The sequence below is a fragment of the Pristis pectinata genome, chromosome 25, assembly GCF_009764475.1.
Source record: "Pristis pectinata isolate sPriPec2 chromosome 25, sPriPec2.1.pri, whole genome shotgun sequence".
Taxonomy (NCBI): Eukaryota; Metazoa; Chordata; class Chondrichthyes; order Rhinopristiformes; family Pristidae; genus Pristis; species Pristis pectinata.
Genome location: NC_067429.1, coordinates 6,694,452 through 6,720,617, shown reverse-complemented (window position 1 = coordinate 6,720,617; position 26,166 = coordinate 6,694,452). Strand labels below are relative to the sequence as shown.

Below are 26,166 nucleotides of genomic sequence, written 5' to 3'. Positions count from 1 at the left end.
CATTATTAGTCCATTATTATGCCAGAAAAACCTACACTCATGAATGGATTGAGATTGAACAAAGACAGTAAACTAGCATACTGTCCCCAGGCTCTTGGAACCTACATCAAACCAAGGTGCCAAAGTAATGGGATTAAAGATGTGTGCCATGGCATAGTACAATCACTCAGCATATCACATTCACATGACTGCAGCAGGGAGACGGCAGCTCAAGGCCACAGGTGAATTCCACCTCAAAAAGGAAACAGAAACTAATAGAAACGTCAAGCAAGTTTTTGGATGTGGTTTATATTTTCTTATTCCTGTGAGTCATCTGATACCGATACTGTGTGATGAACACTTAACCTCAGTCATCACTGTTTGGGAATACAGAACACAAGGAAATAGGAACAAGAGCCTGCCATTCAATATGATTATAGCTAATCTACCCCAGACCTCAACTCTTGCTCTGGGCCAGATCCCATAGCCCTCAATTCCTGGATATGTCAAAAATATATCTACCCCTCCCCCTCTTTAAGTACCTCCATTGATCTAGCCTCCACAACCTTCCAAGGAAGAGAATTTCTGAGATTCACCATCCTCTGTGAGAAGTTCCTCGGTTTATAATGATCGGCCCCTTATCTATGTTCAAGAGTCTCCCACTGGTGGAAACTCTAGAGTGCATGTAAAGGTTCTGCCTCTTCTTCCAATCTTCACACGTCATTCTACAGATGCTTTTTGTCTTCTTTCAGTGAAGAGCATGATTCTTGATAGAACCTTTTTTCCAGATCTTGGACACCCCTATGGATATTCACCAAAATAAAATGTGTCCTGTACCAGAGAAACAAGAGTGGTGTACAGTGGCATGCAAAAATTTGGGCACCCCTGTTCAAAATTTCTGTTACTGTGAATAGCTAAGTGAGTAAAAGATGACCTGATTTCCAAAAGGCATAACGTTAGAGATGACATATTTCTTTAATATTTTAAGCAAGATTACTTTTTTATTTCCATCTTTTACAATTTCAAAGTAACAAAAAAGGAAAAGGGCCCAAAGCAAAAGTTTGGGCACCCTGCATGGTCAGTACTTAGTAACACCCCCTTTGGCAAGTATCACAGCTTGTAAACGCTTTCTGTAGCCAGCTAAGAGTCTTTCAATTCTTGTTTGGGGGATTTTCACCCATTCTTTCTTGCAAAAGACTTCTAGTTCTGTGAGATTCTTGGGCTGTCTTGCATGCACTGCTCTTTTGAGGTCGATCCACAGATTTTCGATGATGTTTAGGTCGGGGGACTGTAAGGGCCATGGCAAAACCTTCAGCTTGTTCTTTTTGAGGTAGTCCATTGTGGATTTTGAGGTGTGTTTAGGATTATTATCCTGTTGTAGAAGCCATCCTCTTTTCATCTTCAGCTTTTTTACAGACGGTGTGATGTTTGCTTCCAGAATTTGCTGGTATTTAATTGAATTCATTCTTCCCTCTACCAGTGAAATGTTCCCTGTGCCACTGGCTGCAGCACAAACCCAAAGCATGATCGATTCACCCCCATGCTTAACAGTTGGAGAGGAGTTCTTTTCATGAAATTCTGCACCCTTTTTTCTCCAAACATACCTTTGCTCATTGCAGCCAAAAAGTTCTATTTTATCTTCATCAGTCCACAGGACTTGTTTCCAAAATGCATCAGGCTTGTTTAGATGTTCCTTTGCAAACATCTGATGCTGAATTTTGTGGTGAGGATGCAGGAAAGTTTGGAGAAAAAAACTTTTGCTCTGGGCCCTTTTTTTTGTTATTTTGAAACTGTAGAAGATGGAAATAAAAAAAGTAATCTTGCTTAAAATATTAAAGAAATGTGTCATTGTTAACTTTATATCTTTTGGAAATCAGGTCATCTTTCACTCGTTTAGCTATTCACAGTAACAGAAATTTTGAACAGGGGTGCCCAAATTTTTGCAGGCCACTGTATGTCAGTGGGCTGTTGAACCATGGAGAGCATTGCAACTTAGTTCAGTTCTAAATTCATCTGATATCAACAGATATGTGTGAGTGTCGTTGGATTGTACTCCAGTAGACAGCCATTGGAACTGAAGGTGACTAATTGGGTAATATCTGCTGGTTTTAAAATGTCCCTCTTCCAAGATCTGGAGAACTGTAAAAATCAATTCAAACCAAAAGTAGTTAAGGCCAGGTCAGGACTCCAGCGCTGATGGAGAGCTGCTTTGTTTGAAGATGCTTTTGTTTATCTGAGAGGATAACATGAGATACAACCTGCCCTCCTAGGTAAATGTGAAAGACCCCATGACACTACTCAATGAAGAACAGAGACTTATCCCGGGGGATCCTGGGGATCAATTAATAGTCCAGTCATGCATGTCATTGCTGTTGGTCAGAGCTAGCTTTGCACACATTAGGTGCTGTTTGTCCTGTGCTATCACAGTGACTGTGTTTTGTTGTGCTTCCTTGACTGTCAAACCCCTTGTCACATCCTGAGGTCTTGAACTGTCTTGTTTAAATGCAACCTGGTTCTTCCCTTTAGCTTCCAGCAGAACCGTAGTCACACAGAATGTTATTTCCACATGGAATAATTTTCTGAACGAGGTCAAGGTAGACTTAGGGTTTAAATGATGTGGAAATGTCAGAACTCATTTATGAATGTACGAGCTCAGAGGCATTTATTCATCTGCGTTAAGATCACAGAACAGTACAGCACAGGAACAGGCCCTTCAGCCCACGATGTCTGTGCCGAACAAAATACCGAATTAAACTAAATCTCTTCTGCTTGTACGTGAGCCATATCACTCCACTGTGAGGCATCAATAGCGTAGACAGGCAGAATCTTTCTCCCAGGGTGGAAATGTCAAGCAGATATGATAGCGGAGTTTGAGAGGCTTTTAGATAGGCACGTGAATGGCACACGTTTATTTTGTGGTTCTGTTAAGATAGGGGAGTTAATTTGAAATCTCCTGATATGAAAGTATTCACAAGAATGACAGTACTGACTATAAATAGAAGTAGGAACAGCTCTTTCCAGGCACCCACCACCCTCTGTGTAAAAAAATCCTGCCCCACACATCTCCTTTAAACATTTCCCCTCTCACCTTAAATGCATGTCCTCTAATACTTGACATTTCTACCCTGGGAAAAAGATTCTGTCTGTTCACCCTATTGATGCGTCACATAGTTTTATAAACTCCTATCAGGTCTCTCCTCAGCCTCTGATGCTCGAGAAAAAAACAACCCAAGTTTCTCCAACCTCTCCTTAAAGCTCATACCTTCTAACTCAGGCAGCATTCTGGTGAACTTCTTCTGCAACCTTTGCAACGCCTCCACATCCTTCCTGTAACAGGGCAACCTGAATGGCACACATTTATTTTGTGGTTCCGTTAAGATAGGGAAGTTAATTTGAAATCTCCTGATATGAAAGTAATCACAGTACTGACCAAAAATAGAAGTAGGAACAGACAAGTCTCTGCTTACACCTTTCCTGAAGCAGGGGAAAACCTGATAATAAACCAGTTTGCCATGTCACATCCAACAATGACTTCATCCAGGTGTGAGAGAGCCTTAAGCAGAGTGAAAGCAATACCTGTAGGGACTGTCTGTAAATCACTAAGGCTTGAAAGAAATAGCATAATGTGAGTTGGCAATTTTTGTGGATTTTATCATTCTGACAATCTTCTATAAGACAAGCAAATGGTGCACTCTTGGACTAGAACAGCTGCCAACATTGCAATTTTCTGAATTTTAAGGCATTTTAAAGCAATTTTAACGCTGTCATGGCCTCAGAGAACTTGAAGAGGGGATCTACTGGAATGGTACAGAGATGCAGGGCTACGTAGAGAGACAAGAAAAAAAGCCTTATTCTCCTTGGAGCAGAGAAGGCTGATTGGTCTACCTTCCCATACTTTCCTTCAATCCCATCTTTGATAAACTGGACTGTTCATTAAAATCCCTTCAGCCTAACATACCCCCTTTGCTCTTTGGAGCAAAAGAAACAATGTTGATTTTCCTTTTACTTTATAACATCCCATTTAAGTAATTGTTAACCTGGATCACGTGTCTGTCTCTCCGCCACGCTCTCCTCCATTAAGCAACTCCCTCGCATCAATCTCTTTGATCAAACATTTGATCGCCAGTTGAAATATTTCTTTATTGTCTATATGTCAATTGGTATCCAATTGTGTTCCTGTGAACTGACTATGAACTATGTTAAAAACACCATATTAATCCAATTGGTCAAATAGTTATCAATGCTGGCATCTAACTTACTGTACTAGATGCAAAGCCTTATCTTAGTAAATGTTTAGTAACTATAATTTAAAAATTGGTAAATTGGTTTATTATTGTCACGTGTACTAAGGTACAGTGAAAAACTTGTCTTGCATACCGTTCATACAGATCAATTCATTACACTGAATTGAGGTAGTACAAGGTAAAACAATAATAACAGAATGCAGAATAAAGTGTTACAGTTACAGAGAAAGTGCAGTGCAGGCAGACAATAAGGTGCAAGGTCACAACGAGGTAGATTGTGAGGTGAAGAGTCCATCTTATCGTACTAGGGAACCGTTCAATTGTCTTATAACAGCGGTGTAGAAGCTGTCCTTAAGCCTGGTGGTGTGTTTTTTCAGGCTTTTGTATCTTCTGCCCAATGGGAGGGGAGAAGAGAGAATTGCCAGGGTGGGTGGGGTCTTTGATTATGTTGGCTGCTTTACCGAGGCAGCGAGTAGTGTAGACAGAGTCCACGGAGGGGAGGCTGGTTTCCGTGATGCGCTGAGCTGTGTCCACAACTCTCCGCAGTTTCTTACAGTCACAGGCAGAGCATTTGCCACACCAAGCAGTGATGTGTCCAGATAAGATGCTTTCTATGGTGCATCGATAAAAATTGGTGAGAGTGAAAGGAGACATGCCAAATTTAGATACTTTGAATGAATAAAATATTCATTGTACCATAGATTTTCCAATCTTACAACTACTAAGACTAGTAGCCTTCCATACACTGGCAATTCAAGTGCTTGACTAGATATTTTTTAAATGTTGTGAGTGTGCCTGGCTCCCCCATGCATGTGGGCAACGAGTTGCAATTTCAAACTGGGTGCAAAGCTTCTTCCTCAGATTCCCTCTAAACCTCTTACCCCTTGCCCTAAACCTATGTCCTCTAGTTTTAGATACTTATGCAATGGGAAAAGTTTCTTGTCATCTTATTACCTTGGAATACACAAAAGCTGGATACTAAGTGAAATGTTTTGATTTAATCGTGTAAGTTTACTAGTAAAAGTGTGCAAGCAAGTGTGAACACCAAGCAGGAATTTACTCAATGGTTTACCAAAGATACATACTTTATTTTAGAAACAGGAAGATGTTAATATTCTTAAAACAAAACAATTTATTTCTCTATTTATGGCCCTCCACCGACAAGACAGTTCTATCAATTATTTTCCCTTCAGCACAAACATTCAGTGGTCAAGAGTCTGAACTCCCTTCACAATAATGATGAATATTCATTGCCTTGTATAAATATTCATAAACGGCGGCCAATGAGCTTCGAAGGGGGCGAGTCGGTGAGTGACGAGCGGGCCGTTGCTGATTTTCATTGGTAGGTGTAGCGCGGTGCATGCGCAGAAAGGGGAAGAGGGTATAAATAGAGGGGACGGCAGGAGTTGCGGGCAGTCCCCGCCAGGTGGGCGTGTGAGGAGTAATCTGCGTTCGGTTCGTCGGGGCCTCGGTGTCCGGTTAAATTTCACAGGCGGACTCCTTCTGAAAGAAAAAGCCCGCGGTTATTTATCATTTCCCGGCGATCCGGAGGTTTTCTGCCCCTGGAGTTTCTGTTCCTCGACCCCCGGGTTTCGTTGGACACCGCGGCCGCCCCCTGACGCCCTCGACCCTGCGGCGGGTGGAAACAGACCCCGTGGATTGGTGGTGGAGCAGGCCGCGGAGTGAGCAGTCGGGTGATCGAGGGCCCGCGGTTGTTTGGGTCTGAGTGGATCCGACAGGAGCCTCGGAGGGGCCGCAGGAAGATGGGGATGTTCCTGGCCAAGCTGATGGGGCTCTTCTGTAACCAAGGTAAGGCCCGGGCCCCGGGGGGGGGAGGGGGAGAGAGACCCGGGCCCCGGGGGAAATAGACCTGGTCGCCGGCCGGTTGGGGGGGGGGGGGGAGAGAGGGAGAGACCCGGTCCCCGGCCGGTGGGGGGGGGGAGACAAGACCCGGTCCCCGGCCGGTGGGGGGGGGGGGGAGACAAGACCCGGTCCCCGGCCGGTGGGGGGGGGGGGGAGACAATACCCGGTCCCCGGCCGGTGGGGGGGGGGGGGAGACAAGACCCGGTCCCCGGCCGGTGGGGGGGGGGGGAGACAAGACCCGGTCCCCGGCTGGTGGGGGCGAGGGGGAGAAGAGAAGTCCGGGCCCCGGCCGGGGTGGAAGGGAGAGACTCGGGCCCCGATTACAGCAACGCCGGACAGCAGGCAACATCATCCGGTGTCGGTCTGGGGGGGGGGGGTTCGAGTGCGCGTCCGGGGAGGTTGTGGGGGGGGGGGTGCGAGTGCGCGCCCGGGGAGGCTGTGGGGGGGGGGAGGGGGGTGCGAGTGCGCGCCCGGGGGTGGGGGGGGGGGGTGCGAGTGCGCGCCCGGGGAGAGGTTTGGGGGGAGGGGGGGGTGGTGCGAGTGCGCGCCCGGGAGGTCAGGTCAGGCAAGTTGCGACTGTCTGAACCGGTTGGGGTTGCGCCTGTCTTCACAAGCACTTGCGGTTCTTTAGTGCTGGGATAAAGGGCTCCCTCGTGAGTTCTCGAATTCCAGTAAAATCTGCAACTTGAGGTGTCTGGAGACTCTTCCAGGCTCTTAACAATAAAGTAGTACCAAGTAGCATTTTCTCCCTTGGTAGTGACAGCTTCTTCAGGCACCAACCGTTCAGACATAGTGAAAAATTACATCTTTTCTGCTGGTTTGTGCATATTTAAACTTTGTCCACCGTGTCTCTATGGTGCAGATTTAGGATTTCTTGTAATTGTGTTCATGAGCACTTTTGAAATGGTATCTCATTGCTTGGAATGTAATTTTAAAACTGATTTCTATCTGCAAATAAAGTTGTACAGTTGTAGAGTTATGACTCTCTGCGAGTTAGAATGTGGAGACTGAGGTGATCCAGTGGAAATGGGACTTGAGTGTCCCTACATGATTGGTAAGAATCCTGAGTAAAATCAATTCCTGATGTCTTTATCTATTTCAAACACTTGAATGAGACTTTTGTTGCTGAATTCAGAAACATGGTGCAATCTTTTTGTCTCTTAATGTAACCTAATATTGGATCAGGATTTCGTAGCTTTGTGTTTTGGACCTTGTGTTACAAGAGCATTCTGTTTTCCAGAATCACAAGCTTGTATTTATGATTAATAATTATATAACTGTGGAAGGTTTACCTGAAAGAGAAACACTTCACATTTGAGTTCTGGGGCCCTTCAGAAATGAATTGGAGAATTTTGTAAGTAAGCTTTGATGCAGACCTGGTTGAAGTGTTTAGTTGGGCAGCCCTAGGCATTGGATGCTAATTCAGGGTTCTAGGTTACTGATGATGTTCACAGGGAAGGATTTACCATTGTGATGTAATTGGACCAAAGTTGATTTGCCTATGGAATATTGGTTACTGGGAGGAGGTGAAATGTTTGTATAAAACCAATTCATTCATTTAACTAAAATCTGGTACCTGTTGCAATTGTAAAGCAGTTCTAATATGCGCATTAAACCTTGCAGAGTTGCTAAGGAGATTAGTAATTTTAAATTTCTATTTGCTTGTGATAGATCTATAAAGCCATGGATGTTACTTTATAGATGTTTCCATTTGTAAGTTCCATGAAGTACAGTAAAACTTAGTGTTTCTGAACTTTCAGATGTTACTCCTATTAATATTCAAACATTTTTGTTTGCAGTCTGATGGGGGTGTCCTGACATGAAACATCGACCATCCTTCTGCCTCTGCAGATGCTCTCGGGGAGTTCCTCTAGCAGTTGTTTTTTAACTCGTGTAGAAAAGGTGTGAAATAAAAAAATAAGCACATGTTGCATAGCAGTAACCTAAATTTTCCAGTGAACCTGGTCACTATAAAGGCAGTGGGAAATGCACAAGCACTTCGGACCTTGGTTCTGGCTGCAAACCTCCCACATTCCCTGTTGATCCAGACCACCCCGGCTTTGGCAGCACATCCTGCTTGTACTTTGGAAACCCGGCATCATTTCACATTAATGAGTGAGCTGAATGCCAGACCATCAGGATTTTTGAACAGGCTAATGCCTGATTATCAGAGTTTGACAGTAGAAACTTTTGGACATTGGACTCTAAATGGTCAGTGTTAGGAAGTTGAAAGGTCAAAACTGTATCAACTGTACAACGGAATCTTTTTTATAATTTGAGTGTTTGCTTCACCTAGGAAAAAAGGCTTGCATTTTTTAGTACTTATCCTTCTTAAGTGCTTTGCAGTAATGGAGTAATTTTTGAAGTGTAGTCTCTTTATAATATAACCAATGTCGTCAGCCGTTTTGCATGCATGTTCTCACAAGCAGGAATGTGGTGATGGCCAGATAATCAATTGTAGATAGTTTGTCATGGCATAAATACTGGCTAAAGTACTGGGGATAAATCTTTTTCTCTTCAAAATAGTGCTTTGTTGACCTGCGAGAGCAGGCAGAGCCTCAGTTTAAGTTGTACTGTTTTGGTCCCCTTGTGGAAGGACAAACTAGTGTTGGAGACAGTCCAGAAGAGATTCACTAGCCTAATTTTTGGGATGAGAAGGTTGTCCAACCATGAACAGCTGAAAAAGTTGGGCCTGTGTTCTTTGGAGTCTAGGAACAGTGGTGATCTGGTTGAAACCTATAAGATATGAAAGTGGCATGACATGGTGGAGTGTCTCAAACAAAGGGACAGAGTTACAAGAAAGGGGGCAGTCTTTTAAAACTGAGGTGTGCAGGCATTCTTCTGAGGGTGGTGAATCTTTGGAACACTGCCCCAGAGAATTGTGGAGGCTAGATCAATGGAAGAATTTAAAGCTAGTCTTCATGCTCCAGCGGAGCCTTTTCCCTCAGCGGTCCAGCATAGTCTTTCTATTCTGTTCTCAAATGTTTACCTAGCATGTTCTCAGCTAAATTCACACATTATGTAACAAATTAAATTGGACCATTAAAAGGTGTCCAGTAGATGCTGAAACAAAGCACCTTAAGTTCAGACTTTAAGTTCTTTCTCTTGTAGAGCTCTGGTTTACACTGCAATCTAAATCTACAAAGGATTGCTCACTGTTCAGAACTGATGGTGTGTTGAAAGGTAGCAAAATGGCATTAACCAGTGTGCTAATTTCTGAAACCCAGGGAGCAGTGTGGGGCGGTTGTTACTTGAGTGTTTTGAAATCTATGAAGCAGAATAGAGTTAATTCCCAGAGTTAAAGTGGAAAGTTCGTAATTTGGAGGAGAAAGTGACCAGAAATTTTGCAGCTCAGAAGAGCCTCACTGTCAATAAAATGCTATTCTGATGTGGAGAATGGTAGCTGTTTGTGCATAGCATCCCATAAGTTGGCCACTGCCCTGCTCTTCCTTGAAGTAATGCTGCTGAATCTTTCACACCCAGGTGATAGGCTTTTGGTTCAATGTCTCTGCTGAGGACTTTGGGGAAGAAGCTGAGTGCTGTACTCCCTTGGTACTGTGTCAGTGGGCTGCTTGTGATGTACACCCTGCAGTGTGGCTTGAACTCCTGATATGAAAATAAAACCGACACTTGCTGTATCTCAACCAACTACTCTGAAATGTCAAGTTGTTGAACAGAGTGAGACAGAAATTCATAAACAGTATTTGCATCCTCTGCTTGTGGGCTGTGTGTACAGCTGCCTGAATGTTCACATTGTAAGTATGGAGCAGTTTACAACCCATTCTGTTGTCACCAGCGATACTGTGCCTCCAACATCCCTGGAGGAGAAGTGAGCTCCTGGGTTGGGATCTCCCCTTCTGGAGACTTGAGCCCCGCTTTGTACATGGCTTGTTAGCCTTTGGTCAATTGGTATCATACTGCATTGGACTAGCCACATGGTTTGCATGGCCATCACCAGTCTGCTAAAACAGGCACTCGATTCCTGGCTCTGCTGTGGGAAGAAGTGCGTTCAGAGTGCTATTGAGAACCTGTGTGTGTGTCAGAAGCATAAACAAGCCCTATATCTGGTACAAAGAGCTCACTACCTCTCAATCTGCCCACTTGCCCTTCCTCTCTCTCCTTCCTGTCTTCCAGTCATCCCATTTTTGTTCCCCCCCCCCCCCCCCAAGCTTCCCGTCACCCATCTTTATCCCCACATGGTTCACCCACTGGCTTCCCTTCCCCATCTGGTTCTGGTTCCACCTGCCATACACCTCTCCCCCAATGGTTCTCATTCTCACCTCCACTTATCAGAGTCCAGCACTGGCTGCCCTTTGTGTTCCTGCTTATCTCCCTCCAGCAGCTGTCTCCAACCTTCTCTCTCCTTCCCCCCACCTCACTCCATTTGTCTCAGCTGTTTGTCTGCCTCCATCTATCATTTACCTGCCACTGTCTCCCAACTTTACCCCACCCTGCTCCCCTTCCCTACCTGGCACAACCTGTCTGCAATCTTTCACCCCTCATCAGCCCACCAATCACCTTTCTCACCACTCCCCTTCTCTTTATACTGGCCACCTTGCCTCTCCACTCTGTCCTGATGCAGGGTTTCAACCTGAAATGTCGACAATTCCTTTCCTCCAACAGATGCTGCTCGACCTGCTGAGTTCCTCCACTATACTGTTTATTGCTCTAGATTGCAGCATCTGCAGTCTCTTGTTGTCTGCCCATTTGGCTGCTGACTGTCATCCATGGAAGAGTCTGCGGTACGCACATTGGCCACATTAGTCTTGGACCTTTGAACGTGCCAGTTTGCAGCACCTGGTCATGGACAGCACATTATTCTGGATTACTGGTGTGTTTCAGCTGACCTGAGGGCATCTTTCACTGTAGCAGCTGATATTGACAACCGACCTTGGGACTGCATTGGGAAGTTGAAGTCTCTGTGAAGGGACATGAAACTTCAGACTTGAGGCTGTATTTAGTTATAAGGAGAGGTTGGACAAACTTGAATTGTTTCCTCTGAAACATCAGAGACCAAGGGAAACCTGCTAGAAGTTTTTAAAATTGGAAGGCATAGATAGTCGTTTTCCCAGGGTGGAAAATGTCAAATACTAGAGGGCATAGCTTTGGGGGGGGGGGGGGGGGGGGTGGCAGTGGAGTTTAAAGATGTGCCAGGTAATTTCTTTAAGTGATAGGTGCCAGGAACATGCTTCCAAGAGGGGTGGTGGAAGCAGATACAATGATGACATCTAAGAGGCTTTTAGGCACATGAACATGCAGGGAATGGAGGGATATGGATTGTGCAGGCAGATGGGGTTAGTTTAATTTGGCATTAGGGTTGATGCAGAAATGGTGGGCTGAAGGGCCTGTTCCTGTGCTGTACTGTTCTGTGTTTGAATATTTGAGGTATAGCTGACTTTTTTTTAAAGTTGATTGAGCGTCAGAAATACTGAACTTGTGAAAGGTGAAAAAGCATTTTTCTCTCTTAATTGCTGCTTTGGTAATGAGAATAAAGCATAGTTTTATGGGGTGAATGGAGTTGGCTGTAATACCCCCACAGTCATGTGAAGAAAATGTGGGGCCAGGCTAGCCTGCTAGCTGTTCAGTGAGCCTGTGGATTCTCCCAACAGACTTTAGAGGGAACTGGATTAAACATCAGTGAGCGACTTTGTTCTTAAAAGGAGTTGAAGACAAGCTGATGCCTTACTCTTGTCATAAGCTGTGATGCTACTGTGAGCAAGTTTTTCCATTTTACCTGTACCTCACTGTACTTGTGGACATGACAATAAGCTTGACTTGTTAGGCCAGCCTTGACTGTCTCCTGATCGCTCCTGTAGTATGTACTGGGATGTTTTACTGTACAAATGAAAGTTACTATTGATTTGCATTCTGTCGTCAGTGGTTGGGTGTGAAACAAGTAGAAAAAAAATTACATCTCCATTTGTTACTCTGATTAGTTCCAGTTTGATGTCATCTGGTTTGACTGAAGTGTGTATATCTTGGTGTAAATCACAAATGATTGACTCATCAAACAGGTCCTATTTGTTATAGCAGTATATCATGATGTAATTGTCCCATTTTGCCGCCTTTGCAAATCTGTACAGTTCTTCGGATTGTCAACTAACTGGTTTTGTATTTGGGTACTTGCTCTGCAGCTGCCTTTGGGTAGCAATCCTTTGCAATGGAATAAATTGCACAATTAGTGAAGTGTGAACTTTGTGGTACCGGTCATGTGCAGTGAACAGGAAAGGGAAATAAACCTAAATCAGTTGCAGATAGTATCTGAATCTTGTTTCATGACTTTTGATAATGTATTATTTTGGTTTGTCTAGTGTTCTTTCAACAATTACTTTGGACCTATGTTACATATCTAGTGGTGCTTATACAGAGGGATTACATGTTCTGATGTAAATCAGGTTTAAGGAATGTTGCTCTGATTTCTGATAATGCATTTGTTGACTTACCATGGTGGAGCATACAAATGTTTTGGACCAAATTGTAACAGGATCTTCCATTGCTGCTAGCATGCAGTGTCAGATTTCAAGTAAAATTCACAATGATTGCCAGGGTGAGATTTATAATTTATGATATCTGCAATAATCTACAGGGTTAGTACACTAACCTGTACCACTAGTTTTGAAATAACCTATATCTAGCATGACATGAGGTATAGATTTAACTCAGTTTGTATAGGCGATGGAAACAAAATGACTGATGGACAAGATTTAAAGTTGAAATTTCAGATTCAGTTTAAATTTGCTCACTTGTGTGAGAGCATTTATCCCTTGATCACAAATATATTCTACCTGTTGCAAATCTGCAGTTTATACCTTTTGTGATTTCAAGCCAAATTGGTGCTGGGGGTTCCCACCCGGTGTGAAAGACAGAATGTGAATGAATGTTCTGGGAGTATGCGGTTGGGCTGTTGGCACCTGACAAAAGAACGAGTTAGTGAGATCCTTTGTCTTTTTCTGATCTAGTATATCCCCACTACTGCACCTGTTGAAGTGCATCAGTAAGCAAGAATATTCTGCTTGTAAAATTCCAAAAATAATCTTGGCCTGGTTATGTGGCAAACTTTGAAGTGAATATGATCAAATACTAAAGCACAGAGGAGTGATTGGACATGAAGCCTGCTAGAAGCAAAATCATGCCATGAATTTTGGTGTAATTTCTAAAACTAGATCATATTGAAATGACAATTGTAATTTATATTTTTACAGTTGGTTGTAAGAGGGTGAAGGGGAGGAAGATTACATATGCTGTGATCTGCATAAAGGAATTGGGTTGAACTAAATTCTTTACACACGTTCAGCCAGCTCAGCTTTCAACTTTTGATGCATAAGCTAGGTGTCATTCACTCTGTAATCTGGAGTGAATAGAAGGCAGAAATTTTCTGCCACATTTATACATTATGTCAGTGACTACACTTTGAAAATACTTCCTTGTTAATTGTGTAGGACAAAATCTTAAAAGGCATTTTGCTTTTAATCGCAATGCCATGGGATTCAGCTAAGCTGCAACTACTCCATCTTTACTATTATATGAATCAGTAATCATAAATATTGGGGGTTGAGGCTTTTTGTACAACTTTGGTTTCCTCCTTCTGCACCCCACATTGAATTTAATTCATTGTAGCAGTGACCAGGAAGAAACGCTTGCAAATTCACAATCTCAGGATATCCCAAAATGCTTGTTCATTAATAAAGTACATTTGAAGAATCAATCATACCATACAGCTGTATTCCTCGTGCTATTTGTTAGCTTTCTGGCTTGGATGGTTAAGTTGCTTTTCAAGCAGTGCCGCAGAAGAATGACCCAATGTCCTGCTGCCCGTGTTTCCTCCTCCGAATAATAGTGCTTGAGTAGGAATTGATATTTGGATCTATGGGTGCTCGTGCCTTCGGTTAGCCTCCCCACCACTGCCAGCGCTGTCAGTTTCAGAAACTAGGGCCATCAATATAAACTGGCTTTCCAAGGCCAGTAGTTTGGTCACCTGTATGTTACTGGGCTTTCCTGGCCCCTGTGGTTTAGTGAATCCAGTGTTACTTTGCAAGACTCATGTTATAGGGATCACTTGCAGTAGTGAGGGATAAGTTATCACAAATGGAATATCCAGCTGAGAATTGGATGCAAATTTGCACTTTAACTTGAGCCTGGATCATTTTTATGGTTTTTATTTTATTACCTATACAAATTGGAGTTCTCTTAAATCTGCACCTCGTCTTGCTGGGGATGGACTACTTGAATTCTAAATGCTCTGAATTTCCTGACAAGTGAAAGTGGGTTAAAATTTGCACTGGTTTTCTCCCTGAAATGGATACTCGGATGTGGCTGACTGGATTGTGGAGCACAGGGCTGTTTGCAGCCTTGTTTTTTATATAGTTGTTGGAGACTGGGAGTGCAAGATGCTGAGATCATATATGTGAGCTGTAGGATTGTAAGAGACTAAAGATGTGAGAGATGAAGTAATTGAGGGATCCAGCACCTATGCCAAACATCTAGCTTTACGTGCAGGGTGCTATATGAGAGTCAGTGTTTGGAGAATGGATGATGGGAGGCTGGGATTGAAACCATTCTAGTTAGTGAATGCCTCAGAGATTCAACTGGCTTCAGGAGGTTTTCTCAAATTCAGCATAAATCTGTCTGAAGTGGAAAGTTGTGAAGAGATCTCTCTGACCTTCAGCGTACAGCATTATTTGCAGCTATCCCATGAGTTGCAATAAATCAGTCCTTTCTTGGCAGTCAGTTTTGTATTGGCGTCAGCTACCTGCTTAGCACAAACTGCTGTCAAATTGTGCTGCCAGTTTCCTTCGTGGTTAGTGTTATTGGGCTAAAGGTGATTTTACTTTTGTCAAAGGGCTTGTTGGGTTTGGGTCTGGAGGGTGATAGTTGAGAGATCAGCAGTTAAGTAGAGATTGGTTGTATAAAAGATTGCTTATACTTATACCCTAAGTGTATAAAATTGAGGGGCATAGGGTGGCCAAGCAATATCTTTTTCCCATTTGTTGAGTGATCCAATACCAGAGGGCATGCATTTAAGGTGAGGGGGGTAGATTCAGAAGAGACATGAAGGGTAAGTTTCGTTTACTCAGTGGTGGATGCCTGGAATATGTTGCCTCATAGGGTGGTGGAGGCAAACCCTCGAGGGGCTTGGATGGGCACATGAATGAGAGGAAAATGGAGGGATATGGGCATTCTGTGAGTAGGAGGAATTAGCTATGTTGGCACAACATTGTGGGCTGAAGGGCCTGTTCCGTGCTGTACTGTTCTATGCTCTATGAACTATCAATTTGTAATCATAAACCTGTTTCGGGGGGCGTGGGACCCAGGGAAACTTGGCTGTGTGGATTTGGAATTGGCTGTTAATCCTGAGGAGAAGAATCTTTGTAATCTGCAGAATGAGGTTGTTTAATCTTTAGCTTCAAGGTCTGATAGATGGCTGGTATTAAGACTAAACACGTTTTTTTTTCTCTCTTCCCCCCCCGCCTAACAATTGGTTCACGACCTCTTGTGTACAGCATTAGTATATTAAGAGGTGCTATTTGCCTAGCAGTAAAACCTCTGAGGAACTGAATGATCCTAACCAATTCTTTCTTTGACAGTGATTGAATTCCTAAAGAGTTGCACATCTTTTAAGATATCCTGATTTCTTTCGCATACAGACGCCTTTGTCTTCACTGGACTATTATTTTGCACCTGTTGGTAATTGAACAATCTTTTTTAAGTCTCTGCATTGTTTTGCTTTGATGAATAGTTTCATTGCTGTAATTTGCTGAGTGGGATCTCGCGAGCTTTGGAATGAAAGATATTCTCCCCTCCTGGCACCTTGGGTTTGTTCCATGAGCACTGTCTAGGGACAAACACTGGGGGCTTGCAATCTAATCGCACCAGTAACTTCAGGGTGGATCGTGGTGTCATTGCCATTTTGTGCTAATGGAAGAGAGCCTTGGCTTCCCAACTCGCCTTTTCCGGGGGCACCCCAATTTAGCTCTTGGTGCCTTCCTGAACATCACTGGTGAAGTCAGCCTAATAGCCTCCTGAGCTGATGGACTTGCTGGGCCATTTCAGAGGGAAGATGAGACAACCACAAACCACACACTGTCCAGACGGTACAGATGAAACATTAATCTTTACAACAATTTGGTAGTTTCATGGTCACCATTACTGATTCCAACTTTTTAAATTTCAGATTTACTTCATTCCTTAAATTCAAATTCCGTAGCTTCCCTGCTAGGATTTGAACCCGTCTCCGAATTGCTCCTCTATATACTCAGTTTCTTTCCTATTGTATCCATAATGAGATGAGTGAACTTTGCACAGAATGCTGTTTGCACTTGGGTGCTTGGGGTTTGCATAGCTCAGTTCCATATCTCACAGCTGGTGGAACTGAACTGATTGAGAAAGAAAAGATAGAATGTTTTGTTCTTTGGAACCTCCTGTTTTCACTTCACCCTAAACATTTAACTGCCAGTGGAGTACTATTGTTTTATGGGCAAATGTGGCATTCAACAATCCCGCAATTAAATGCGATCAATGACCTGCTAACCTGGTTTGGATGAGGATTGAGTGTGCTCAGGAATCCTTTGATAATATTTTGTGAATTTACACTAATCTGAACCTGAAAATGTGAACCTCATCATAAAGACAACTCTAAATAAGGAAACATTTCCTTGTTATCGCACTGAATTTTTGGAGACTGAAGCTGCATTGTAATTGTAGATCTCAATTCTTTGTTCTGCACCTGTTTTCCTATCGCTGGGAGAGGGGGATGTTATCATGGCCCTGGACTGGCATTTTTGAACAGGAAACCTTGTAATGGCACTTTTCGGTAAAGAGTTGTGTTTCTGGGGGTTTCGTTGTGTGAGAGCCCAAAGAGGTTTAAGAAGATGTATTTGAGCTCTGTTCGAGCTACGTATTGTTTGTGTGATGAAGGCTCGCAGCTGTTACTATTTGGGTTTTGTTTGAGGTGTCTCTGTAATGCTGACAGCTGCAATTTGAATGCCAACAGCCTCCTTTCACATGAAGAGTGAAGTGGAATCCTCAAATGGTGTCACAGAGCTGCACGTCAGGACACTGGCTCCGTGGTTTCCACATTACGCAGTAGGGTTGTGGTGACAGATGGCTGTGTGACTTTAACATAAGCAAAACGCACAGCCCCCTGCAAACATTAAACCAAGTCATGACCTCTGTCTCTCAAGTTCTGAATTTTGTATCCGTGGTGCTGCTGCCTCACTTAATTTGGGGTATTTTGCAGTTAATACCTTTGCACTACTTAGTGCACTCTTTTAAAGTAGAAAGCGAGTTGTGAGTTAAGTCTGCATTTCGTTAGCACAGGTTCATGATCTGAGGATGTCCCAAAGCACTAACTTTTTGTGACTTTACCATTCAGCCCTTTGGGTCCCAGACAGCTCTTGGCTGAATAAACCATCATCCCATTCCCCATATTCCCCAGAGCTCTCCTGTCCATTATTCCTCTTTTGCTTCTTTACATTTGTCACTTAAGCAGGTCCTTTGGGATGTGGGAGGTAATCAGGGCACTTGGCACTATGTGGTCCTTAAAGCTGGTTGTGCTTTTTTGAAGTCTTACTGCTATTGTAATGCAGGAGACTTAACAGCCACTTTGCACACAGCAAGCTCTCACAAACAGCAATGTGGCAGTATTAGTTGTGGGTGATTGTTGGTCTTGACGTTTTGGAAACTAGCCTGTTTTAAATATTACAGTGTGTTTTCTTGGCCTTAGGAGAGTAGAGCCTTTGGTTTAACAGTTCATCAAAAAGCAGTTTGATACCATCCAAGACAAGGTAGCCCACTTGACTGGCTTCCATTCACCACCCTAATCATTCATTTTGTCCAACACTTTGCACTGTGGCTACACTGTATTTACTCACCTAAACTACTCTGAAAACACCTCCCAAATTATGACCACTGCGGCCGAAAAGGACGAGGACAGCATGTAATGGTAACCTGCAAATTCCCCTCCTAGTTGCATACCTTTCAGACTTGGGAATATATCACTGTTCCTTCATTGCTGGGTCTAAATCCTAGAGCCCCCTACACACCAGCACTGTGTTTTTATTTAAGAAGAAAAGGCTCACCATCACTTTTTGAGGCACTTGTCAGCAACGCCTATGTCCTAAAAGCTGAAATTTACTCAGTCCTGTACAGGGGCAGCAGTTTAGATTGTACACTGGTCTCTAGAATTGATCTTAAACCAACCCAGTCTGACCAAGAGGAAACTTATGCCTTTTGAGCTATAGCTATCATATAATTGCATCTGTTATAGTTGTATCCCATGCTGCTTGGGCTGTGTTGTTCCAGACTTGTTTAGAACATTCCTAAGCACAGCTTCTATTTATATACCCTGTGGCTTCATAGTAAGCCCAATTTTTTTGCAGCGATTTTTAATTATCAGGTTAAAACTCATTACTTAATCCATTGTACATTTACATATGATTCCTGACAAAGAAAAACATTTAATTTAGCTCCAGTTTAACTTGAGACAAGTCCAAACACAGCCTGTAGCTCTGGGGCATTGGCTTCTATCTTCATTCTGTTCCTGAAATAGTTTCCACTGTGTTGTTCACAAGTGGTGGAAGGAGGTGAAGAAAAGAATGAGAAGGGATGCTCAAAATTGTGTTTACTATGTTTCGAGGGTAGCTTGTGCAATAATAATGCATAATTAATGCACAATGCAGTAATTAAATGAGATCTATGAATTTTGAAGGTTTGGGGGCTGCTTGGATGATCCAGTAGACTGCAGGGTAATGAGGTGTCAAACTAATAATTATGAATATTAATATGTTCATGTAAAGGAGCAGGGTCTGCACACACTTGATTATATTCTGCAAATGGTGCGACAACCTTTAATTTCAATAAGTTCAGTGATGCACTCCATTGAATCCTGTAATTGCAGTGCGGTGTGTCTGCGACAATAGACTGATTTGTGCAACGTGAGGGAAAGGAAACTGCTGTAGCAGCAGGCATTGATTGTAGCATCTGCTACCCAGCAACTTTCCACTGACACGGCTACAGCTGTAATCTGTGCTCCAAAAACAAAATACCAGGCAAGGTTTTGGATGGAAATTTCTCTGAAACATTAACTGGCATCGGTAGGTGAGGAAAAATCTCCTGGCTATCTGTTCTGTTTGCAACACTGCTCAAAGAAAATGTCTACAAAACGAGGTGATAGCTTGGGTCAGTGATGCCATATTCGTTCACTCTTTGAAGCCCAGGCCTGGCTTTGTCAAGCAAATCCCATATAGAGCAATACAGTTCAGCATGGATACAGGCCCTTCAGCCCAACCAGTCCATGCCATCTGTGGTGCCCATCCAACTAGTCCCAGTTTCCTGCGTTCAGTCCATATCCCTGCATCTCCATGTACCTATTCCAAGCGCTGCTTAAATTGTACCTGCCTCAACCATTTCCTCTGGCAGCTTGTTCCATATACTTACCACCCTCTGTGGGGGGGGGGGGGGGGTGGGGGGAGTTGCCCCTCAGGTCCCTTTTTAAATCTTTTCCCCTAGCTTTGGACTCTCCTACCCTGGGGAAAAGATTGTTACCATACACTTTATCTATGCCTGCCATAATTTTAAACACTTCTATAAGGTCGCCCCTCATTCTCCTACGTTCCAAGGAATAAAGACCTAGACTGGCCAAAGTCTCCCGATAACTCAGGCCGCCTAGTCCTGGCAACATCTTTGTAAATCTTCTCTGCACTCTTTCCAGTTTAACCACGTCTTTTCTAAAATAGGACGACTAAAACTGTACAGAATACTCCAAGTGAGGCCTCACCAATGATTCGTACAAATGCACGTTCTTATCTTGACTCTGTTCTGCAAAATGGTGCAACAACCTTTAATAAGTTCATCACAAGCAGCACCTTTATCACTGACTTGTAAATTAAGAAACCCGAAATCTACTAAGTAGATGCCCTATGTTACAGGTTTTCCTCTCTGTTAATTCAGGCAGTGGGGACCCTAAGCAGTTTCAATTCAGCTGCTTGTTTTGGTAAACTAGTTCAGCTCGGTGATTAGAATGTAGATGTAACTGCTAATTATTCAGGCGGTTGCTAACCACAGACACGTACTTTACTTTTTGGGTTCACAGTACAGTTGGCAAACAACAAAAACAGCACTTTTATTTCTGGTGATTTGTCCTATTGGGGCATTTGCAAGGAAAGAACTGCTGCATTTAGGTCATGCCTTTCACGGCACGAGAGCACTCCAGGTGGGGTTGAGGAGATAAAGTAACAGTTGTGGGGTGGGGGTGGGGGGAAGAAATGTTCACTAAGAATATCTCTGCCTGAATATCTGTGCCTGTGCGGCATGGTAGCGTAGCAGTTAGCACAACGCTATTAGTGCCAGCAATCGGGGTTCAATTCCCGTAGCTGTCTGCAAGGAGTTTGTACATTCTCCCGTGTCTGCGTGGGTTTCTGCCAGGTGCTCCGGTTTCCTCCCACATTCTAAAGACGTACGGCTAGGTTAATTTGGGGTTTAAAATGGGTGGCGTGGACTCATTGGGCCAGAGGGGCCTGTTACCACGCTGTAAATAAAATTTAAAAATTAAATTAAAATTAAACATGTGGACAGAGTGCAAAATGTTCTTGGAAACAAATAAAACTGCAGATGCTGGAATCTGAAGCAATGCCGGTAAAGCAGCATTGAGAAACCAGTCAGTGTTTGGGGTTGGTGACCCTTCCTCAGATTGTTCTAAATGAACAAGCTAAATGTTCCTAGAAATTTTGACTTACTAGGGAAAGTTTTTGCTCGTCCAGGATGTTTGTCATTTTTAGAATCTGAGGTGAATTAGAAGTTGTACTGTTATGTTGGGTCAAGGATTTTGGCACATTGAGTTTAACCATGGTGGGTGTGTTTTTGTTTCACCAGAGCACAAAGTTATCATCGTTGGGCTAGATAATGCAGGGAAAACAACCATCCTTTATCAGTTGTAAGTACATTCATGCATTTATCTTTCTCTCGATAGCCACTTTGGTATCTTTGTATGCTCTAAACTGGGATATTATCACTTATCTGCAAGTAGATTCCAATGGAAAATCTCTGGGCCCAGATTTTATACATGCTTTTTGCACTTTAATAGGTTGGGTGTAGTCTACCAAAAAATTCAAGAGCGTCATGTATTTGTGCCAGAAACCAGGGCTGCTTTTCTGAAATCTGATCTTTTGAATTCAGGAGTTCTTCCTGTATGCTCTATCTCAGGATCTCGTTTTTATAGAGGCAGAGATGTACAGCACAGAACCAGTCCCTTCAGTCCATGTCCTTTCTGCCCATCTACACTATTCCATTTGTCCATATTAGGTCTGTATCCTTCTGCTCCTTGACTATTTAAGTGCCTGTCTAAATGTCTCAAACAGTGATTATATCTGACTCCACTGCTACTGGAGGAGAGTTCCAGATATCAACCACTGTTTTTTTTGGGGGGGGAAGCCCACAAATCCCCCTTAAAGCTCCTTTCTCTTACCTTAAATCTAGCTCCTGCTCCTCCCCCTCCCTCTACCTGTTTGTTCTGGTTTCTACCCTCTTCCCTTCCAGTCCTGATGGAGGGTCTCGGCCAGAAACGTTGACTGTTCATCTCCCTCCTTAGATGCTGCCTGATCTGAGTTCCTCCAGCATTTTGTGTTTGTTAAACCTATGCCCTCTTGTTTTTGATATCCCTATCATGACTGTGTGCTTATAATTTTATGTCTATCAGGTCACCCCTCAACTTCCCATGTTCTCACGGGGTGTAGCCATCACTCGCCTTAAGCAATGTTAGAGGGTATTTAAGAGTTAATCACATTGCTTTGAATCAGCTGTCATATTAGCATGATGGCCAAGGATGGTATATTTCCTTCTGAAGTAAACCAGAAGTGCTTTTTGCCATAATCTGGCAATTTCATAGTCACCATTACTGGTACTAGACCACTACCAGATTAATTAACAGGATTTAGATACCCCACTTCCAGTGGTGGTGTTGGAACCCATTAGCTGAGAACTCTGGATTGTTTGAGGAATGGTACTTGAGTGATTAATTCATAGGGATTAATCATGCAGAAGTTCTGCAGTGCAGCTAGATGGTATGGTTAAAATCATTGTCACTGGAGATCAATAGGGACTAAATTGATCAGTTAAGTGCTTTGCTGTTTACTCTTCTGTTTGCCTTGGCCAATGCTTATAACATTCAAATATTGACATGACATCTTTAGACGATTTTACAGGGTCTCTAAATTGGCAGTTAAGTATAATGAATTTGCTTTGAAAGTTTACATTTAGCTGGGTATCTGGAGTGTGTGCTGGTATACTATTGTTTTCCTGGCTGATGCTACAATTCACTCAACTGGAATCCAGAAAAATACTCCAGATGTTTGGAAGCTGAAATAAAACCCCCAAAATGTTACAAGTACTCAGCAGATCAGGCAGCATCTGCAGAGAGAAAAACAGCTAAAAGTTTCAGGTTGATCACTTTTCATCAGAACACATTGACCTGAACTGTTGACTGGCTGGTTATTTTCTCCACAGATGTTGCCTGACCTGAATATTTTCAGTATTTTTCTGTATTTCATTCCACTTGAGGTTAAATATGTACATCGTGATTCTTAATGGCTCATAATTTTGGTCCTTCATCCAGGTGGCCAAATTTATAACCTCATTAGTTTGATACATCACTGGGTCCTTGTCACATTTTCTTGGATCTTCCTGTGAGGTTATTTTGATTATTAATTTAGTTTGGAGTGCCACTTGAAGAATTAAATGGCTTTTTATTTTTGCTTTGGTCAGTGAAGGAATAGTACCAGAATTTTCAGGCCGTTCAGTAAGGAATAATTCTTGAGCAGCACTGGCATTCATTAAGAATTTTAGTACCAGTTACTACTGCTCTGCCAGACAATCAGGTTGTAATTATTTGCTGTGGAATTGTATAATCTTTAGGCTGAATGTGATCCAGTCTCTCAGGTGTAAAGAACTGAATTTTAGTCTCCCGTGTTTTCCAGTCGGGATGTAACTGATGGCATCAGTCTGCAAATCTAATTGCCTGCTTGATTCCCTCACAGCCTGATGAATGAGGTGGTCCACACGTCACCCACAATCGGCAGTAACGTGGAAGAAATAGTTGTAAAGAACACTCATTTTTTAATGTGGGACATTGGTGGGCAGGACATGCTGCGTTCAACTTGGAGTACATACTACACAAACACAGAGGTATGCTAACACTCTAGATGTGGGTCCAAAGTATGGTAATTATAAGAAACTAGTTAGATCCCATTGTGCCTCAGCAATGAAATCTTGCCCGTGGCAAGAGGCCATGTTGATTAACCAAAATGATACTGGTTAAACCAAGGAGACTGGTTGCATGGAGTAAATTTGCATTGTAAAAGCAAAAGGCTAAAGGAACAATCTGTGGTATTTTGATGGTTAAAGAATTTGAGGGTAAATAGAAGTTTAACCTTAAATTGTGTGGGGGAGAGCAGTTCTTGTGACTGGCCCATGTGTCTGATTGGGTTACTATTGTAGGCAAATGGCATACTTCACATGAGAATCCAATAGATAACCTGCATTATATAGAAAGCTTAAACAAAGGCATGGTTGTGAATGCTGCTTATCTGTTACTTTATGCCTGTGATGCTGCTGCAAGTAAGTTTTTCATTGCACCTGTGCACACATGTACTTCTGCATTTGACAATAAACTCAACTTTGACTTTAACTACAAGCACCTCTTCCCCTTGAGTATCATAATCGTTCCTTCCATCTTTTTGTCACCTTCCCCGACCCCACCCCTTTCTTATCTGCGCAACCAAGGAGGACAGGATGTGGGTTGTTTTGGTCCTCGGCAGTGCCTGCTTGTTATTTTTATTGTATTTGCCTTCTCAATGCTCAAGTTACTTGGCAGTGGCACCTCTGACTAATCAACTAAGTCGATGGCGGAGTGTTGCCAGAAACAATTTTTTATAGTGCTGTATGTTGATTCTGAGTGGAAGTATTGAGGCAAAGCTATGACCTCCAGAGACTTGAGGTGTGCACCTTGCTGCTGCTCTCGTCATATTTGCTGACCACTTTTTCTTACGATAGCCAAGAAAAACCTACTGTGCTTTGGGATTCAGCAGTCGAATTCATATATTAGATCATAAGTACAAAATCAAGCATTCTATGAGGAACTGGTATAAACACAATTCTATTTTTATCCATTGCTACCCATTTGGAATTGATTTCACAAGTAGCCCTAAGATACTTTGAAGGTTTTGCTTTTATAATTTACTCTCTGCAACCAGTCTTCACGATGGTAAGTCGTGTACCTTCATTATCACTTTGGTAAGTCTACATTGCTCCCTACTAAGGGCAAGTTTTCATTCTAACTCTGCATGTTCACAAGCTGGCTTCTGGTCTTTACACTGTCGTTCAACTGTCATTACATTCACAGGCATTGACCATAAAGGGGTCAGAATCTTGATCTACTGCCAGGGATAGTGTTTTCAGGAATAATACCCAAAAATCCATTTAGTTCTATCAAGGTGGTTTAATCATTAAAATAGCAGTGTGCTTATATCAGCAACTTAGGAGTTGGCCACAGCAGAGAATAATTCCTCTTTCGTGAATTTAACAAAGCAAATGTGCAGAGTCAACTCAGCAGTCACTTTTTCCTGACCCAAGCTGAGGAAGTATAACATCTAAGTTACTTTTACACGGCTATTTTTGTTTCAAATACTTGCATCTAAAGGAACTAATGCTACAACCATTTTCCACCCCAGCAGTTTTATAACTTAAAACAAAATTAGCAAAACGCAAAAGCTCATTCAATTTCTATATCGGAGCATCCACCAAAAAGCACAGAACAGGCCATGTAGTACAACAGGTCTGTGCCAGTGTTTCAGCTCCCCACAAGCTTATCCTTATCCCTCCATCTAATTTCATTGCCCATTCATGAAAAAGGTGGTAGCCATCAAGTAAAGACTTTCTCTTCTTGGAGACCTGGTTGTCGTTGGAAGTCTGGGGGGCACCTCATTGAAGGGTTGATCATGGTGAAGTGAGTACAGGGTGCTGAGACTTCAGTGTTGTATATCCAGCTACTACTTGTGATAACACTATTTCTGAACCAATATCTTTTACTCTTATTTCCATTTTATATCCTGGAATTGTGCAATGTAGGAGGCCACAGATTTTTTTGTGTTCTAGTTCTTTGAAAGAGCAGCTAATCACATACCTTGCACTTTCTCAATAGCTTTGCCTATTTTTGATCTTAACATGTTGATCAATTGCCTTTTGAAAGCTGCTGTTGAATCTTCCATCACCCTTTCAGACAGAACATCTCCAGATCATATCCAACTGTCTGAAAGAGATCTTCACCTCTCCCCTGTCTCTTGGCAAAAATCTTAGATCTATTCTTCTGGTCACTCACCCTCTATATGAAGGCAGTCTCTTCCTATTATACAAACCTTCATTATTTTGAAATGACCTAAAGATGCTGATGAGGGATTGTAATATAGGCGACCCTTGTGTTAAGGCCCTTGGTCCTTACAGAATTCACAAATCACTGCCCAAAAATTCGAGAGAGAATAAATTTCAGTCTTACAGAATTGATGTGGGGGGGAAAAAAGTAAATACAAATTTTATTTTTCAACTTGCATTTCTTGATGCATACACAGATGACACTATTTTGTGTTATAGAAAATCATGATATGGATAATTTTCTCTGAACATAACGCAAGGGTCACCTGTAACATATAAAAGGATCTGAAAGCACTCTGCTGGAGCTGTGCCTTGCTTTTTAGGCTGCACTATCACAAATGTTGTTAGTAGTGACCATTGAGGTCAGATTTGTAATATAAAGAACAGAAAATGCTGGAAATACTCAGCAGGTCAGGCAGTGTCTGTGGCAAAGGAAACAGTTAACATTTTAGGCTGAAGACCCTTTGTCAGTATTTGTGTCCAGTCAACTGCTCTTTCAGGTTTCTGGCCTTGTGCTGTAAAATAAATTGGAGAAGCCAACTGCTGTAGTGATCAGTTCAGATTTTACACTAACCTCCCCTCTGACTGAAGTTGGCAATATCTGATCTTTGCTGGCACTGTTCTTGCACTGTAGTGTATGCATAGCAATCAATTCTGTTGGTTC

At 42.7% G+C, this 26,166-nt stretch overlaps 1 protein-coding gene across 2 annotated transcripts in view; it reads left to right on the top strand.

Moving 5' to 3' along the window:
* The first annotated feature begins 5,633 nt into the window (after window positions 1–5,633).
* LOC127582894 (ADP-ribosylation factor-like protein 5B) overlaps window positions 5,634–26,166 on the top strand; it is a 211,450-nt gene continuing 190,917 nt past the window's right edge. The window contains exons 1-3 of one of the 2 annotated variants that reach the window (XM_052038534.1): window positions 5,634–6,032; window positions 20,955–21,015; window positions 23,114–23,261. In XM_052038534.1, coding sequence (XP_051894494.1) covers window positions 5,987–6,032; window positions 20,955–21,015; window positions 23,114–23,261 — 255 coding nt within the window. In that variant the 5' untranslated portion in view covers window positions 5,634–5,986. The remainder of the gene's footprint in view (window positions 6,033–20,954; window positions 21,016–23,113; window positions 23,262–26,166) is intronic. The other variant, XR_007958182.1, reaches the window with a different exon arrangement.